This window comes from Pongo pygmaeus, chromosome 2 (assembly GCF_028885625.2).
Source record: "Pongo pygmaeus isolate AG05252 chromosome 2, NHGRI_mPonPyg2-v2.0_pri, whole genome shotgun sequence".
NCBI classification, from domain to species: domain Eukaryota; kingdom Metazoa; phylum Chordata; class Mammalia; order Primates; family Hominidae; genus Pongo; species Pongo pygmaeus.
In genome coordinates this window covers 136,506,880-136,520,361 of record NC_085930.1, presented here as the reverse complement: position 1 = coordinate 136,520,361, position 13,482 = coordinate 136,506,880, and the positions used below count along the sequence as shown (strand labels likewise).

Sequence of the window (13,482 nt, the reverse complement as noted above, 5' to 3'; positions counted from 1 at the left end):
GGCAGGAAAAGACAACTTTTAGATTTAAAAGGCTATACCAACTTTAATTTTTTAAAAACTTTTTATCAACTTGAACAGCCTTTGACTTGGTGAGCTATATATAGTACATACTATATTGAGAATGGGAGGCTACTTTGGAAGCTCTGATAAATATCAAGACATTAGAACACCATTGCTTTAAAGCCAAGTGCCTTTTTTTGTCTCTCCTTAAAAGGAATAAAACAAACAACAACAAAACTATATACATATATAAAGTTCCCTTTATTTCTTCAATAAAAGCTCTTTTCAAATATGAAATACAATATTTTGTTAGAGAAAAAAATAAGCCAAAAGGATGAATGTTTTATTTTAAAAAATACATAAGTTTATAAGTATTTCAGTCTATAAATTTTTTTAAGTCTCAAGTCACTCCACTAGCCCAGGTGTAGGATTTATTAACTAAAAACATAAACAGAAGTATCTGTGTATCTTTTTAGCATTCAAGTAACTTTTGTTTTTTAATTCAACACCAAAGCTCCTAACTAAATTATTATAATCTTCAGTTTATTGGCTACGACTTCTAACTGAGCATCATTAGTGTTTATAATTTTGAACTGTGGCTCTGGAAGTCAGCACTGCATTTACAAATGATTATTTTTAAAGTCTCTAATTGTCAAGATGAAAAAGAGTGTATATTTTTCTTAAGAGTATAGCTTTGGAAAATATAAATAATCTCATGTGAAATTAAGTTGAAAAAAAATACTGAGAGTAAACTAGATGATTTACTACAGTTTATACAGAATCTCGAAAATTAGGGTTAAATATAATGTACAAATTTAATTTAAAATAATCTACAATGATTTATATTCTATCCTCTACCATTTACACAAAACTAAGATGAGGTACAAAAATTAAGCAATATTTTGAGTTTCCCTGAGAATGCCAAATAACTGGTCTGAGTTTTCTCTAACTAAATTGACTAATAAGCCAAGTTTACCACAAATTTTTGGCTATAGAGACACAAAAAGCTTATGAATAAATGAGCCAACAAATAAGTTATTTTCTATATTGGGAATTATGACATTATACTTTAAAAATCTGAAAAAAAAGCATTACATTGGCTCAAAAATGATACAGATTTCCTGTCAACTTTTGAGGAAAGTTATAATTTGATCAAAAAGATATTTAGAAACATAGGGTAATAAAACAAAAGTTTTTAAATGTTCACCTTCAATTTATTTCATAGGTCACTGTTATACCATCTAATAAGATAATTAAAAACATGCAAGCAGCTGGTACTACAGCTAAACAGATTAATGTAATAGCCTGTAGTCACATGTGCTGGCAAGGGGCTTGCCTCTTTTGGCGAGGAGAAGGTCAGCTGCCTTTGGGAAGAGGAGGAGAGGAGTGGCCTGTGCTACAGTCACTAAGTTAAACATCTTCAGCAAACTGATAATCAGGAAGTGACTTTCCTTCTTTCATACCCATTCATGTTCCTCTCTCAGTTTTAATGGTTAAATAAGGAACAGAGAAAGCTCATATAATTTGGCAGACAACATTAACGCTGGTCTTTAAAAAGTACAAGATATATTTCACAAAACCAACAAAGTCTTCTCAAGTCTTATAAACTTTCCATTTTAGCGCATCATCTGCAAATTAGTTCAGAGATATACAATCAAATTTTAACCAAATTTTCCAAAACAATATCTGGACTATTACTCAAGCATCATATAATAATTATACTGGTGCCTTAGGAGTTAAATGCAGCTGTACTCTACCTGAATCCATGAAGCAAGATCAAAAGAAGATATAAATCCAAAGTAAACATCCCAGGTTATTAAAAAAAAAAAGTCTATGAGTATTAGGTACATAAAGCTATAGTTAGGGTCCATTCATTTTAAATTTTTAAATTTATTTGTCAAAGTTCCAGATATCATTCCTGAATTTATAGTAAAACATCTTCCTTTCATCTACTAGGTTTTCAAATTTGTTATTCAAAGGTAGCCTGAAATATGTGTCAGATATTGAGAATGTCAAATCTCAGGTTAAGCTTGTTCTTACGCACTATTTCTGCTAACAGACAAAACATTTATTTTCTTGTAAAACATATTTTTTCTCTTCCTTTTGGTATATTAGATCACTGTAACAATTTCTCTAATACCAAAAGGTTAGTGATGATGACAATGATGATGATGACATTGTCTGGAACAAAAAAGTAACTAATATTTATTCAGCATTTACCATATGTCATTGTCCGATTAAACTAATCATATCAACTGTATTTTATCATCTCCACTTCAAAAGTGAAGAACTGAGGCTAAGACTTGTCAAAAGTATTCAAAGTATTTGGAATCAGGATCTGAACCAGTATACTATGTTTAAACATTTTTTTAAAAAACAGACCAGGTGCAGTGGCTCACGCCTGTAATCCCAACACTTTGGGAGGTTAAGGCAGGCAGATTTCTTGAGCCCAGGAGTTTCACCTGGGCAACATGGTGAAATCCCATCTCTACAAAACACACAAAAATTACCCAGGTGTGGTGGCATACGCCTGTAGTCCCAGCTACTCAGGAGGCTGAGGGGTGGGAGGACTGCTTGAGGCCAGGTGGTTGAGGCTGCAGTGAGCCAAGATAGTGCCACTGTACTCCAGCCTGGGTGACAGAGTGAGACCCTGTTTCAAAAAACAAACAAACAAAACCCCCAGAGACTATGCCCTCTTGAAACTGACAATCTAATACCATAATAATACAAATAGTGGAAAGAATATAAATTTCAGCGTCCAATTCAAGACTGAATTCAAAAGTTAATAAAATCTCAACATATGTTAGAGAAGGGTACATGTGTCTGATGGTGAATACAGAAAACAAAGTTACCCATTTACATGAAGTGATCACAAAAGAATTAATACTATGACTTCCCATTTAGATTTTCAAAGGCCTTTATTTTACACGTTTTCACCCTAGTCTTTAAAACAGTAGTGGGAAGGAAACAGGTGAGGCATTATAATGCCCATTTGATAGATAAGAAACTAAAGTAAATCTTAACCCTAGACACAAGTGTATATAAAGTATGAATATGCTGGTGATAGGTTTAAGGCCTGCGTTGTCTAATTGTGAAGAAAAGCTAGGATTTCAGAGGCGGTTTAAATAATACAAAGGTAGAATTGTCATGCAAAAGGACATCTGAGGGTTGCAACATTTACATTTTTCTAATAACCTATTTCTAGTTAGTTTAAAGAGCTATAATGGCAACAAAAAATAATTTTCATTTTCAAAATTTTACTGAAATTTTATTTTTTACTGAAATCAAAATTTTACTGAATTTTCATTTTCATAAATTTTACTGAAAATTCTACTGCCATTTTAATGTGATTCTGCAACAATTTCTAGATTTTGTCAGTTAACCTTAATATGAAGCTATACCACAGAGCTGTGCTTCTATGAATTCTACACTTAACCCAAGTGTCAAATCCACAAGTAAGCTCATTATATTATAAAGCTATTGCCTACTGAGTAGAAAAATATTCATTTCACACCTTAAATACTATAATAGTATTTAACAACAGCACTGGCCTGCCAACTATTAAAAGTACATTTTTACATACTGTATTACTTGAGCTTTTTATCTTCCCTTTTTAAATACAACAATAAATTAATATTCTAACATTACAACACTGATTTTTAATCAATGCCTGCCATTTTTAAACAATGACAGGAATTGATTAAAAATATTTAGTTAACAACATAAGTATTTATTGTGCAAAGCTACACTAGGAGTTACTTTTCAAAATACAATTATCATTTAATACTAAGATACTTTATTCAAGAACAAAAAAACCCACAATACTATACCTTCACATGAAAACATTTCTCTTAACTTTATATTATATCCACTATTTACCATAATTAGCTAAAATACAAATGTAATTGTAAAATACAATTCACCAACAAAATTTATACATATAATGGGATTTTCCTTCCTTTGAAATACATTTTTTGTCTTGTTTATGTTTAATTGTATTTATACCTAAAAAATTATCATCACAGATTTCATATATTACCATATTAAGATTCCTCTGTTACATGTCAAATCCTAATATTTATTGAACTGTCTTTCATATTTACTTTTTTGCTTATTGTTACAATCAGCTGTGACACACTCAAATGGGGGATTCTACCTATTGTTTAGTACGCCAAATACAAGCTTTATATTATACTTCAGGATTCAGAAAGCATTTGGACAATTCCAATATTTATAAGGAAGGATGGATATAGTGAAAATTTAACAACAACGTATGAGCTTTACTGCTGTGATAATACCCTTCTAGAACACCATGGAACCTAAGCCTTTTGTAGTATCTGTAACACTTGAACAACTGATTATTTATACAGACCCCAACTGGTATAAAATAAAGATATCAAGCGTTTCAATTACCATCTCATTTCTGAAATTCATAAACAAATTGTAAAAACTGTTTCATTTACTACATTTTTGTCAAGTGCCTCCTGTATAAAAGGCCCAACTCTAGATGTTAAAAGCCCGCCTGAAATCTGAAGAAATAAATGACACAGTTCCAATTAAGAATATATAATATGTATACAAATAAAAATATAAACTAAGCATAAATTCCATATTTATTATAGAAAAGGAGATACAGTTTAATATTAAAATTAGTTTTCAAGTACACAGTGGTTCTTGCATATATTTTATAGTGTTGTTACACAAGTATCAGAAGTAATTAACCATAAGGACAATGTTGACCAATTAAATTGTTTCTTCAAGAATCTGCATTGCCATCTATAATGTTAAAATGTATCATTATTGAATTTGCACTTTTTTCCTAAAAGAAAATAACCAATTTCTTACATCACTTTGGTTCTATATACAAATTTTCAAGTATTACTGAAAAACTTTAATCTTTCTTACTCCTGAGTTTCCCAGATATAAGGTACAAATTTCATAAACATTTACTGAAGCAAAATTCAAGTTATGAGGAGAATATTAAGAAAGGACTAGGTAAAATACATATTTTCTTAATTAGTGTATCCTTTTAAAAATTACTAATTGAGAAGTAATAGCCCTGTTTGCTGAAGAACTTAAATAGGATATTAGCAAACAGCACTTATCAACCATGAACTACATTTTAAGCTCTCTTAGGCGCTCATGAGCAGTACTATATTTTAACAGGAAAATTAAAAGGAAGCTTTAGTACTGTAACAGATATACTGGAAAAACAAAAATAGATTATAATGAAGCTGAATACTACATGTGCATTCATTCCAATTACCCTACTACTGGCTAACAAGAGATACTGCAGTAAGTGCATTTACTCAAAAATTTAGAATATTATATTTTTCTGTATCTTATTAATTGCAGAAAATAACATAACACAATATTGTTTACATTGGTCACCTTGTTAAAACACAAGTAGTGGTTCCTTACTATTCTAGATCAAAACCCTACATAATTATATATCTTATACATTATCTTGTAATATTATGTGTGTGTGTGTGTGTGTGTATATATATATATATATATATATATATGTATTCATCACCTACCTATAGGAATTAAAAGTCCCTTCAGAGTCTAAAGTAGAACTTGTTCTTCTTCCATTTTTATTTGAATCTCCTGGAGAAAAAAATTACAACACTGAAATAATGGAGATAAACTGAATATTTCAGTTGAAAAACTGTGTGAAAGCTCTATGCAATATATTAGCCAAAAAGCATATATCCTCTCCCCCTTCCCCAAATTATCTTTTGTACTCAAAGCTTTTTAGGTAAAAAACTCATTTTGATACCAAAATATAAACAAATGCCAATCCTAGACTGGACAGTAACAGTACCAAAGTAATTGCTATCAGGAACAAATGAAGCACAGTACAAACATTTTCTTCTTATGAATCACAGACAAAACTAAAATTATAAACCAGTGTTTACAAAGAAAGGAAATTTCTTGTTAATGACTAAGTCACCCATCCTGATCAGTGGTACTGTCAAAAGAGAACAGGCAGAGAGCCGACCTGGATGATTTTCCAGGTCCTAGTTTGATGCTCTCTAGGAATTTAGTAAACAGAGGTAAAATAAAAAGCCAACTTGAGAGGTAGTGATTAATTAATGAGATTTTAATATGCCTTACTCAATATTCTTTACAAAACTTTAACTGTTAACTTTAGGTTTCAACTGTCAAAAGTTCGGCAATTTAAAACATGAAAAAGGAACAACATCAAAAGGTATTTGTCTCCTATAATAATATCAAGCATTTAGAAAAAATTTTTACACAAAAATCTATCATATTCATAAAATCACATTTAGAACAAATTATACATATCAATTTAAAGACTACAGAATAAAAGTAAATGTACTAAAGTTGGAAAAAATGCTTACCAATGCCCCAATGTTATATATTCTTATTGACTGAAATTTCATGGTTCAATTTTTTAAAATATATACTTCAAAGTACAGCTTTTATGAAACCATAGTATACCACTATTAAAAATGTCATTTGTTCTTCAAAACAAATTAAAAGTTTAGAAACTGATTACATTTTATACTCCTAATTTATATAATGTAACTTTCAAACATCAGGTTGTATTTGATTTTTATAATATTTACAGCTTAATATAACAATGATTTAATCCAATTTTATACTTTTAATATACTTTGAACAATTGAAGGTGCAATAGGAAATCATCACAGTGGTCATGGATAAGTCAAACAGTAATTACAGAGCTTTCACTTTAAAGATGAGATTATTTTTAATTATTAAGTATAGTATCTGAGGTACTATACTTATATAATTATGCTACTCATTAAATGGTGACTGAATGCTGAAATGTAATTTTAATGACAGCTACCTATCTTTCTTTACACATTTTATAGCTGACAGATAGTAAAGAACACTGGTTTTTTGAGAATTTGGTGAGATATGTGCAGCTGTGCCAGTGTTCAGGAGAAGTGGACTGAGCCCGCTTATTAAACTTTCAACTCTACTTTTTTTTTCAAAATATTGTTCCAGTTTATTTTGTTTTTTGAAAAAACAAAAAATCCTAAAATGGATTACAACACCTAAAAATGGTGACAATTTACAGAAGAAAATAGTCCAAAAACATATAAATGTTTAAAATTAACCTAGCTAGGTATAAGTTGCTAATTCTTTGAAAACATGGGTATGGTAATATTACTCATATGACACCCTTCATTTTCTTTTAAAAATTAATAATGTTATAATAAACTAAAAAGATGTAAGGAAAATTAGTCTCTGTCTTGCTAAATGAAAATTTCCTACAACACATGTTATTTAACAGCTTGCAGACATTTCCTGTGAAACGTTCCATAATCAGCATAGAATAAGTACTATATTATATATTTAAAATATGAGCTTCTTTCTCGTTAAAACTAAAGATTATGATTAAACATGAAAAATAACACCAATAGAATAGTTCTTCCTTTAAGCTGATATTTATCAGATCAAATATAAAATCCTTCAAATAATTAAGAGACTTTTGGCTTTATAAACAACCAGGTTTTATCATATTATAAAGGTTTTATTTAATTTACAACTGTTTCCAAATGAAACTATCACATTAAATGTAACTTTCAAGGTACAAAAAAATGGTAATGGGGGAAAAAAAGCAGTTTTTCTTTCTCAAAAACATACCAAATAAGGAGTACAATTGTTTCACTAACAATATTAGAGAAAAGATTTCAGAGTTGGCTATATGGAGAAAAGGCAATAAAGTTTTGAAGCGGGAAAAACGCTTTGTTCCCTCAATCCTCTAGTTGAAATTAATTATAGCAAATGTTTATGAAAACATCTGTTCCTTACAGTTATAAATTCTTAATTTTAGTATGGACGATCCCAGACTCTTATTTTGGAAGGAAACTGTCTGACTATTGAAAGGTTTACAAAAGAACAGACAGAATCTGTAATTCTGTAAAGTTGTGTATACAATGTGCTACATCCTGTAGAGATTTTCCTTGGTGTGAAACATTTGGAGAGGCTTAATACCGGTAACTAGGAGAAATCAAAGACAAACAGAAAGGTTCATTTCTCATTTAAGCTACAATATGATAAAAAACATATCTGTAACACCAGAAAACAACTTCCGCCAGTTTGGGAAATAAACAAGTGTTACTTTACTACTGAATCTAATTTGGAGGTAAGTATGACAAAATAAGTATTAATTTTATAAGAGATTAAAGTTAATGAAATGACAATACAATCATGGGAACGTATATGTAGTGTTTCCCAAAAATAACAACAGAGGGTGCAAGAGAGTTTACTATGATGTTTTTACTTGCTATTCTGATCCTTGAACTAAGTTGTCAGGTAGCCGTAACTGTAACAGAGATGCATCATACACACACACACACAATTACAGTATTAATGTAATCTTACACAAAGACTATTAAATGGTCAAATAGCACAAATATCTAAAATCTGGTTTAAGATAATAGGCTTCCTTTTACTTACCTGAAAATAATTTAACTAATATGCAATTTTTAGAATACAGTTGTAACTTTAAAGGTATTTCAATACCTAACGAAAAGTAACCAGTAAAAGAATCTAGATGTCTTTATTAAGTATATTTTGAATACATGCATTAATTATATAAAATAAATAACATATATGTTACTATATATTTATAACATTGTACAACATATATCTATAAGAACAATTCATCAATTACTTGTGACCATAAGTTTGAAATTTATGTAACATTCATTTCTCATTAATTGGTATGCAACTTTCCTAATGGGTTCATAATATTCACAATTAAAATAAATTGCTGATTTGCAAAAATATGCTGATAGTTACATTGGCTTAAATTATAAGAAAATGCATAATATTGCTTAATAGTAATTTCTAACATGTGTATCTAACTTATTAATCCAGAAAGCATAACTGTGACTTAAATTTCAAAACAGAATGAATGGAATTTCAGATTCCCTTTTAGCTTTAACTGAGGTCATATTTAGCAAAGGGCATTTTTGGTTCCATCTGTGCACTGTTGAAATCTTTCTAAAGAGAGGTTTACAATAGATTTCTGTAGTATTTTTTTATACACAAACATCTAGTTCATGAAGAGAGTACCAGAGATTTTTAAACTAGGTTAAGTTAAAAACGGCCAGAATAACACTATAAATAATCACGCCTACTCAAATGTGTTTTCAGTTTACGTGTGAAAACATCAAGTTTTAGACTATCACATCACACTAGGTATGAATTCGGAAAAGTATTACATAATAAAGAAAAGGTTTATCTTTGAATCATTAGAGAACTGTCAACATACACAGTCTGGGTGGGGTATTTAATAGTAAGATGGGGGAAAAATGACTTGGTTCAAACTAAGATGAAAACAAAGCTATGAGTTTAGTGTAAAGACCTGAAAGCCTTTGTGTCTTTTAAAGGAATTAGTATATACCAATGAAATGTTTTAGTTAACTTTAAAATCCTTTAAAAAAATGATTTTTAAAAATCTATGAATAAAGTATATTCATGTGTTGACACACAGTGAAGGCAAAGCATAATGACTCAGCATTATCCATAAAGTAGCCACATCATTTGTGAAATCAGGCTAACCATTAGCCACCCCAAGCTAATTGCTTATGCTAAAAATCCAGGACCACTCATTAGATCTAAGAGCCAGTGCTGAAGTCAACACAGAAAAAATTTGTCAATTTTATAATTTTCAATTTTCTTTATTATTGTTAATGTATTTACATTCCAGTGATTTAATAGTTATATTTAGTTCTCTAAATAATGTCTTAAAAAATCTGTGTTGTAGATAATGAAAACTCAAACGTAAAATAGAAATTCATAAGAAGTCTTAAATAAAAAACATTTTCAAGTGGACATTTTAATTTGAGAAAAGGATGCTTTGTTATCAAAGGTTCCTATTAAACCTTTAATAGAATTCTTAAAAACAAAAGACAGAAAGCAGCATGACATCAGCAAGATGGCAGAGTTTGAAACTCCAAGTAGTACATGTCCTCCCACAGAAACACTGAAAAACAAAAAGTAACTTTTAGGACTTTGTGAAAGCTGTAATAAACAGTCAAAAATGTTCCAAAGCAAAATGAACACTGAATCAAGAAAAAAGGCAACTTAAAAATTTTGTGGTGTTTATACTTGCCCTTGCCCCACCCCCTCCCTGGCACTGTAGCAGTCTGGAAGAGGGTAGCTACTTTCCCAGGGTGGGAGTCTGGTACTTAGTTTTCGAAGGGAAGAGGGTACCATGTTAGCAAATTGTTGTGCATGTATGTTCTACCCTGTGTAAGGGCCACCTGTAAGATGACACAAGGTGCCTTTCTCTGTTCCGGCTAATTTAGAAGAAGCAGCGGACATCAATAGAACACAACAAACCAAACTAAAAACCCAATATATAGTCCATTCTTCACGTTGCTATAAAGCACTGCCTGAGACTGGGTAATTTAAAAAGGAAAGAAGTTTAATTGACTCGCAGTTCCACATGCCTGGGAAGGCCTCAGGAAACTTACAATCATAGCAAAAGGGGAAACAAACATGCCCTACCTCATATAATGGCATGAAGAAGTACAGGGCAAAACAGGGAAAAGCCCCTTATAAAAGCAACAGATCTCGTCAGAACTCACTATCACAAGAAGAGCAGCATGGGGGTAACCGCCCTCATGATTCAATTACCTCCAACTGGGTCTCTCCCCTAACACCTGGGGATTATAAACCTACATTTCAATATCAGATTTGGGTGGGGGGCACGGCCCAACCATATCACTGTACCCCCTCCCAAATCTCATGTCTTTATAATCCAAAACACAGTCATGCCTTCCCAACAGTCTCGCAAAGTCTTAACTCATTCCAGCATTAACCCAAAAGTCCAAGTCCAAGGTCTTATCTGAGAAAGGCAAGTCCCTTCCGCTATGAGCCTGCAAAATCAAAAGCAAGTTAGCTACTTCATAGATACAATGGGGGTACAGGCATTGAGCAATACACCCGCTCCAAATGAGAGAAACTGACCAAAACAAATGGGCTACAAGCCCCATGCAAGTCCAAAATCCAATAGGCAGTAATTAGACTGTAAAGTACCAAAATGATCTACTTTGACTCCATGTCTCACATCTATGTCACACTGATACAAGTGGTAGGCTCCCACGGCCTTGGGTAGCTCTGCCCCTGTGGCTTTGCAGGGTACAGCTCCCCTCCCGGCTGCCTTCACAGCTGGCGTTGAGTGTTGGTGGCTTTACCAGGTGCACAATGCAAGCTGTCACTGAATTTACCATTCTGGGGTCTGGAGAACAGTGGCCCTCTTCTCACAGCTCCACTAGGCAATGCCCCAGTGGAGACTTTGTGTGGGGACTCCAACCCCACATTTCCCTTCCACACTGCCGTAGTAGAGGTTCTCTATGAAGGCCCTGTCCCTACAGCAGACTTCTGCCTGGACATCCAGGTGTTTCCATATATCATCTGAAATCTAGGCAGAGATTCCCAAACATCAATTCTTGTCTTCTGCACACCCACAGGCCCAACACAATGTGAAAGCTGCCAAGGCTTGGGGCTTGCACCTTCTGAAGCAACAGCCCAAGCTATACACTGGATTCTTTTAGTTATAGCTGGAGCTGAAGCAGCTGGGATCAAGGGCACCATGTCCTGAGGTTGCATAGAACAGGGGGGCCCTGGGCCCAGCCCATAAAACCACTTTTCCCTCCTAGGCCACCAGACCTGTGATGGAAGGGGCTGTGGTGAAGGTCTCTGACATGCCCTGGAGACATTTTCCCCATTGTCTTGGTGATTAACATTCCACTCCCCGTTACTTCTCCAAATTTCTGCAGTGGGCTTGTAATTCTCCCCAGAATTTTTTTCCCCCTACTACACTGTCATCCTGCAATTTTCCAAACTTTTATACTCTGCTTCCTTTTGAATGCTTTGTTGCTTAGAAACTTCTTCCACCAGATACCCTACATCATCTCTCTGAAGTTCAAAGTTTCACCGATCACTAGGGCAGGGGCAAAATGCCACCAGCCTGTTTGCATAGCAAGAGTTAACTTTATTCCAGTTCCCAACAAGTTCCTCATTTCCATCTGAGACAACCTCAGCCTGGACTTCATTGTCCATATCACTATCAGCATTTTGGTCAAAGCCATTCAACAAATCTCAAGTTCCAAACTTTCCCACATTTTCCTGTCTTCTTCTGAGCCCTCAAAACTATTCCAACCTGTGGCTATCACCCAGTTCCAAAGTCGCTTCCACATTTTTGGGTATCCTTATAGCAGCACGCCAATCTCTGTGGTACCAATTTACTGTATTAGTACCTTATCACATTGCTATAAAGGACTACCCAAGACTGGGTAATTTATAAAGGAAAGAGGTTTAATCGACTCACAGTTCCGCATGGCTGGGGAGGCCTCAGGAAACTTACAATCATGACGGAAGGGGAAGCAAATATGTTCTTCTTCACATGGCAGCAGGATGGAGAAATGCCAATTAAAAGGGGGAAAAGCCCCTTATAAAACCATCAGATTTTGTGAGAACTCACTTAATATCACAAGAACAGCAGCATGGGGGTAACTGCCCCCATTATTCAATTACCTCCCACCAGGTCCCTCCCATGACACATGGGGATTATGGGAACTACAATTCAAGGTGAGATTTGGGTGGGGCCACAGCCAAACCATATCAGTCACAGATGCCTGCGGCAAAAGATTGCAATTGAAACATAAGATAGACCACCTAAGGCCTGGGAGCAAAAGATGGTGAGGGTTTCTTTGGGAAATTAGGACATTCAAAAGCATCCATGCGTATTGGAGAAATGTAGAATGCTGTGTGTGTGCCTAGAGCAATATGCATGATCAGAAAGTAGCTGAGAAGACCCTCAGCGTCCACCAAAAGCTGATCACTATATGAGGACTGCAAGCTTGGCTAAATGTTAAAGAACTACTGTGGCACAGAGCCAGTCTGCAAAGACAGGAAGAGGTTTCGAATTTTTAGGGTGGGGTCTATATAAATACAAAGTGCTTTTAGCTTTTAAGAGAACAAATACACTGTCGATGATCTCTGTTTAAACTTTAAAGTATTTCCAGGAGTAAGCCTTACTGAATTGGTAAAATTAAACTGACAGATTCAGTTTAATGAAATCAGGAACTAGAGGCATTAAAGTATCATAATTGAAAGCTAAGACTCTACCATTTGTTTGTTCTCTTACTTAACCTTTCAATATCTCAGATTCCTCATCTGTAAAATGGAGACAACAATAGGTTCTACTGCAAAATGTGGTAAGAAAGATTAAATGAGATAAATGTATGTGAAGTGCTTATAGTACAATGTAAGTCCTCAAAAACAGTTAGTTATCATTTTTATTAACATTTTAATCAACATATTTATAATACTGGTCTAGTAGAGGAATAAAAGTAAAAGGCTACTAGTTCTACACAAGGAGAAATACACTTACTCATAACTTAAATAATTGAATATTGTGGTTTTTTTCTTCTTAGCAATTAAAGAGCATCATTTCTGAAAAACTTT

At 33.3% G+C, this 13,482-nt stretch overlaps 1 protein-coding gene across 50 annotated transcripts in view; it reads right to left on the bottom strand.

The window, feature by feature from the left end:
* The window catches only part of TBC1D5 (TBC1 domain family member 5), a 599,895-nt gene that overhangs the window by 276,158 nt on the left and 310,255 nt on the right, over positions 1-13,482 (bottom strand). For all 50 annotated transcript variants that reach the window (XM_054482838.2, XM_054482837.2, XM_063662139.1 and 47 more), the window contains one exon: positions 5,541-5,610. In XM_054482838.2, coding sequence (XP_054338813.1) covers positions 5,541-5,610 — 70 coding nt within the window. The remainder of the gene's footprint in view (positions 1-5,540; positions 5,611-13,482) is intronic.